The sequence below is a fragment of the Athene cunicularia genome (assembly GCF_003259725.1).
Source record: "Athene cunicularia isolate RWA chromosome 21 unlocalized genomic scaffold, athCun1 chr21_part1, whole genome shotgun sequence".
NCBI classification, from domain to species: domain Eukaryota; kingdom Metazoa; phylum Chordata; class Aves; order Strigiformes; family Strigidae; genus Athene; species Athene cunicularia.
The window spans coordinates 8,921,499-8,927,844 of record NW_020799127.1 but is presented as its reverse complement, the minus strand read 5'-3'; the positions used below and the strand labels follow the sequence as shown (position 1 = coordinate 8,927,844).

The 6,346-nt window shown below is 51.2% G+C and overlaps 1 protein-coding gene across 6 annotated transcripts in view; it reads right to left on the bottom strand.

The window, feature by feature from the left end:
• CAMTA1 (calmodulin binding transcription activator 1) overlaps positions 1 to 6,346 on the bottom strand; it is a 283,392-nt gene that overhangs the window by 54,183 nt on the left and 222,863 nt on the right. For all 6 annotated transcript variants that reach the window (XM_026862593.1, XM_026862589.1, XM_026862588.1 and 3 more), the window contains exon 6: positions 4,866 to 5,019. In XM_026862593.1, coding sequence (XP_026718394.1) covers positions 4,866 to 5,019 — 154 coding nt within the window. The remainder of the gene's footprint in view (positions 1 to 4,865; positions 5,020 to 6,346) is intronic.

Sequence of the window (6,346 nt, the reverse complement as noted above, 5' to 3'; positions counted from 1 at the left end):
AACTACTTTTTTTTTTTTTTTTTTAAATTTTTAAATCTTTTTTACGTCCTGGCGGAGCTGCCGGGAGAAGGGGACCCCTGCCTTGGTCGGCGCCCGAGTACCGGGCCTGCCGCCGGGAGGGAGACGCCACACGAAGGGGGAGCAGGGAATAAAGGCTGGTGGGCCCGTGGCACCCTCCGAGCAGCTCTGTAATTGTAATTCTCTAATTAACTCTGCAACTCTGCAGCTGGTTTAATATCCAGCTTTCAGGGGGACGGGAAACTCTTGGGCTTTGCTTTCCTCAAGTTAATTTCTGTCCCTGCCAGCAGCCCATTCCACACTGGATTACAGCAACACCCAGCAGCAGGCACTGGGATATTCACCGTGACAGACGGAGCTGGAAGACCACCCGAAGCACCAGGTGGAAAACGGTTGCTGATTTTGTTCTTTTGGCAAAAACCAGAACTCTACAGTAGGTACAACTCACCCGCGAGGGAAACCCACGTTTCCCAAGAAGTGGCGCCCAGGGGCATGGGAACAAGCTCCTGGGGGCACATAAAGGCACCACAGCCCCTCGAGGGAGAGGAGAGGTGCAATTCCCACCTGTGAGGTGCAGGGTCAAGGGATGCGCCGCGGTGAGAAACCAAACAGGCGGCTGATAGTGGCTGCACAGCTGGTGTGGGTGGGGGGACACAACGTCCGAGTGGCCGGGGGATGTAAGAACCTATCTAGCACCTACTACAGTATTCCCTTTTAGTGAGAAAACCCAGCCACTTACCGCAATACCTGAGTACTATCACAGCACAACCGGACATCTGCATTACTGAAACCAAACTCTGGAAGAATCTAAGTTACTTCTGTATGTGGAGGTCAGCTGGAACTCAGCTGGGAAGCTTCTGTTTCACTGAGGGCCCCTTTGTGGCTCTGACAGACCAGACAGGGAACAGTAAAAATCACCCCATGCAGCATTTTTGTACAACTGATCTTTTAAGATTAAATATATAAAAGCCTTCAACACAATTACTGAACCCAAATTTAAGTCGAGATAAAAAGATGCAACAGCTCTGTTCTTCAAACCATATTAATGCCGATTACTGCTATTTAAACTTTGTTCTGGGCTACAAGTGTTTGATGCCCTCTCCAGCTGTGACGACACGGGGATGCAGTTTCAGGTCACCTCCAAGAGCCCTGATGGTTTCGTTTACACAACAGAGAGAGTTGGTGACTCCAGAGAGAGGGAAGAGCTGCCTCTGCCCCAAGGTGTTAAGTCTGACGGGTGCCACGTGAAACCTCCAGTTTCCCCAGCTGTGGCTGCGAGCGGGTGGCACGGGCAGGAGCAATCAGTTTCCAAGCAGCAGAGGAATGAAAAAAGCTTTTTTCCGAAAGAAAGATAGTTCTTAATTATAGTGGACCCGAAACAAGGATTGCAACGTAGCACCAGCTGTGAGCTTGTAACTCATACTTTGCCAGCTGAGGGATGAGAAAGCCAAAAGGGGATGATTTGGAGAAACCCCCAACATGAGCTGGCCCACGATTTGCTGATCATATGGAGTTTATATACAGAATTCTGCTGTGCTGGATTCTGCCACTGCATTTTGCTTTTACCACCAGATGCCTCTAAGGACATCTGCTAATCTGTTCAGAGAAATCTCAAAGCACAACTATAACGGGGCACAAGAGGGGGGGAAAAATTGAAAGCAATGCCAAATTGAGGCCCATTCTTCATACCAGGCATCCTGAAATGACTTACAGGTGTCTCAGACAACATTCCGGCAGAATTTTAATGTATTATTGCCCTTCATTTTGCATGAAAGGTTGCATTCAGACAGAGGCAACACACATGACGACCCTTTTGATTCAGACGACCAGTTTGGACGCTGCTGACAGCCAGATTATTGCAGATCTTCCATCAGCAGTGGGACGTTTCCATGGAGGCTTCACAGTGCTCCCTGACCACGCTTACACCTGGAAGACACGGCGCCCACCTCCCAGCCTGGACGGAGGGAGTAATCCTCCTGCTGGAGGTCACGAACAGAGTGTCCAGCCCTTCCAGGCTTGTCCGCCTCGCTCTCAAGGACTGACAGACCCAGGTCTGACAAGCCAACAGTGACAGTCCAGGCAGGACAAGCAGGAGGTCACGGATGTCCCAGCGTGAAGGTAGGTGACAAAAACTGAAAATCCAAAGCCCTGAAAACTGGAGACAGGCTGATTACCTTGTTATTTACAGTCTCAACTCAGTTGAAGATGTTGAAAAAACCCCAAATCCTCAGAGCATCTGCAGCGACTATTTACCTTCCACGGATGTTCAGGTGGGTTAACTTCAGTCTCCTAATCAGTTTGCAGCCCAGCTAGGTTGGAACGAAACGGTGTTTCCATAAAGCTCTCAGAGCCATACGGCCACCTGGAAAAGGTTATTTCCTCATCCATAACCACCAGCACAAGCACAGTCACAACATCAGGAGAAACCACCCCTGAGGCCAGTCAAGCAGCTCTGGGCCCGCAGAGGACTCAGTCGAGATGAGGGCAGGAGGAGCCACCGCGCAGCAGTCAGAGGCTGGGCGCTGCCCGCCGGGAGACGCGGTCGGGGCCCAGGAGCCTGGGCTCGTCCCGGGGGCTGCTGAACTCTTGCTGAGTCTGGACTGATGGTGGAACGATGCGGCGGGGAAGGAAGAGGGGGCTGAGTGAATTATGGGTGCAAGAAACGTGAACAAACTCCCTGCTCATCCCAGTCAGGGTCTCTCTGCATTTCAGGAAAACCAGTTTGATATATTTATCTGGCTCGGACTCTCAGACCGATGCCTCTCTCCCTGCCAGCCATCTGCCACATCACTTGTAGTTCTCCAGGCATACACGGCCAAGAGAACGTGCTCCCAGCCTTTGGCTGCCACACCACTGACTCTCCGCTATCTGAGATTCTGACAGAAAACCTTCAACACAGAGGTCAAAAGCTTTAACACCTGACTCTGGCCCAGGCTGAACAGGACTTGAACAAACAGCACTTATTCTCAGCGAGTCAAGAACTGGACACTGTCACCAACCTCCGACCAGGAGGCGGCATTTTCCCCAAAGGCAGAACTAGTACCAGCATCTCCTAGTTCTGAATGACACCAGTGGTCTGAAACTGGATGCAGACACCTCCCTGCAGGTACAGCATTTGGCCTTGGACCTCCAGGCACAGCCTGGCTCTATCAACACTAGCTTGTCTGAAATGTGAAGTTCTTATGGAAAATGGCAACCGAGAAAACAAAACCAACAAAAGCCTCCCACAGCTCCAAGACCAGGGGAATAAAACTAGATGAACTGCAACACAGAACAGGTAAGAGGGTGAGACTGTCACTTCACCAGCGACACCACGCACAACACTTTGATTAAGTCATTGACAAATCTGCTTTAGGGCAGAGAAATTTGGAAACATCAGGCAATCAAACTGTGAAGTCTGTGAAAGAATGTGATTAATGCAAAAATGTGATGAAACTAATGTGCTTGGCTGCAGGATTTCATGGCACACCCAATACTGGAACCAAATGTGATGGCTTCTTGGCGAGCAGTGCCCCTCTGTGTTCCCTAACATGGTTATCTGTGTCCTCTTTGTTTTCTAGGTCTGATCAGAATCTAAAGCTTTTATTTTAGCTACATTTCTAAGGATGTGTTTCCTAGGATATGTACCCATAAACAGAGACGTGTACATGCATATATACTCTGAATAATTGTGCAGAATTTCACTCTTCCCTCCTGAGACATAAAAGAGCCAAGTGTTATTAAATTTACGGCGAGTTTGTTGTAGTTTTCACATAATTTTCTTGATGCACTGCAGATTTTTTAACAGGCTGCCACTTCCTCTCCTGTTTAATGTTAAGGTACTTGTCCAGTCTCAGCTACACCTTCAACATCTTCTATTTCTGTCTAAGGTTATCGGTCCCCGGGGCAATATTCTGTTTAGCAAATGTGTCATTTTCTCTCTTCTCTTCTGCTTATCTTCTGCCCTCCAACTTTGTGTGGAAAAGGAATACATGGGCCTGCAGAGCTCGGGATGCATCAAAGGAGCAGTGCAAACTCGGATTACTAATGCTGCGGTCAGCGTGAGACTGATCTTTCACTGATGGCTGAGACACATCAGAACGTGCTTCGTGTCTGCGACCTCCAATTATGGAAAGCTGAGCATGACACCAGCCTCCGCTGCGGGCAGGGGTGAGGCAGAAAAGCAGAACTGGTATTTGTTGACTCAGATGAAAGGACCTAGATTTGCCATTGTGGCTCCTGCAGTTAATGTTCTCCTGCTTACAGACCCATGCTATGCCTCGTCCTTCTCTCATTGCAAAAAAGGCATCTGCATGCACACTGGGACGTGTTCTCCAGGGGAAGACACGCAAGGTCACGGCGACGCGAGAGAAAACGTTACACTCCAGGCAGATGCAGAGAGGTCCGAGGAACTGCCTGTTTGCAGAGCAAACCTCCCCGGCCTGCTCCTCAGACTGTGAAGTTCAGAGCTGCAGCGAACGAATGACACCCGCCCGAAGCGCTGGGCTCCAGCAGTGGCGGCTCACCCGACCCGGCACTGAGCCCCGGGTCACCTGCCTGCCAGCGCTGAGAAGGCTCCTGCGCGTGAGCAGGTGCCTACGAACGGCTCTTGCAAACACGAGACCGTAGGCAGAGTTTTTTCCCAGTGCGTGGAGGGGACACGGCCCTGTCTGGGCAGTCTGGGCAGCTCTCGTTCCCACGCATCCCAAAGTGCTCGATATTGGGAGGAAAGGAATCGAACGCAGGTGCAAGGTGAGTTTGACGGTGACAGATGTCTCCTTCACGGCGATGGCGGGCGGCAGCGAGACACTGTACTGCAAGCTAACCCTCTATAAAGTGAAAGAGCAAAAAAGCCTCCAGATACTCACACATCGGTTTGAGCTGTCCGATGAGTTCCTCTTTTGTCCACTTTGCCCACTCCTTCTTGTCTGTGTTTATTGAGCACAAGATGGGGCCGCATGGCTTCCCGCAGTCCTCAATGGCAGGGACGTTCAGGTAGTGCACCAACACGATGTCTGGGTTCTGTGGGGAGAGCACAGCAAAAGTGACATTGTCGAGCCTCTGCCCTGCTCAGGGCTCTCTGCAATTACCTTCCTTATTAAAACTGTGACAGAAAGCAGCGTAACTAGATCCCAGTACGTACCAGATTTCCCCGAGATCAGAGCTGCTCTTGTAAAGAGGCAGCAAGAGACAAGGCAGGGCAGAGTCCGCACGCAGCTCCCCCCACCCCGAGCGCCCTTTCCTTGCATCGCTCCTGCTCCCCTCGTGCGCTCAGGGAGAATTTATTTTCCAACCCATACAACACCAAATACTTGCACGAGTCCTGCAAATACCAGTTGCAACAAACACCAGGTAATTTGTTTTGGTTGGTCCAGTGCTTTCATCAGTTCTGGTCCACGTCAGGCTATTTCAAATACACAGGAATCCACCCGAGAGCATCAGTAACAGCCACGCTTTCTGTGCAGTGGCAGAAAGAGGGAGGAAAAAGCCAAGGGGGCTCACAGAGCGCCCCAAGGACAGGCTCTTTGCAGCTGAGCCCAAAATTTGTCTTTGGAAGATCCTGCAGCTTTGGGATGAGAACAGCTGTGGAAGGTCGGGGCTGGAGGAGAGCCTGCCCTGTGCAGAACAACTGCAAGGTGCTTCCTCCCGCAGGGCCGTTGCCGCTCCCCTCGGCCCGGGCACCTCGGTACGGGGCTGAGGGGGGGACACAACGCCGCTTTGACGCACTGCGGCGCCGTCCCACTGACACAGACGTTTCAAGTAGGGAGCTGAGCAGCGTGTTACCACCCTGCAAGTAAATGAATCATCTTAACAACAGCAACAGAAACAACTCTGCTAGTTTCCCAACAGCATCCCAGGGAGATTGTACAATAGATAATAACAAGATTGAGAAGCTGATTTCTTTCCCTTAAGTCATTTACTCTTAAGTTCACAAACTTTAATGACTGCTTTGGAATTATTTATAAAAATAAATAGGATAATGGTGTAATTAAAACTCTAATGTTTCATTAATGCTGTTAGAGCCCTGTTCTGAGTGGGAGAGGGAACACAAGCCATCACTGGTTCACAAAGGTTGTGCTAATGGGATCACTTGTTTCTGAAACCTGCAGAGGCCTGGAGCCATGCGCAGACACCCGCGCCGAGGACAGACACCCACACCGAGGACAGACACCCGCGCCGAGGACACCCCAGCAGAAGGCAACTTCTGATGGTGAAACACCGCGCTGAGGCCGGGCAGCAGCACCCGGAGCCAGCCCCGGGCAGGGCCACGCTGGCCGTGATGGGCACGGGGTGACCGCACACCCCCAGCACCTCTGCGCGTCCCCGAGACGAGGGGGCAGCGGTCGCG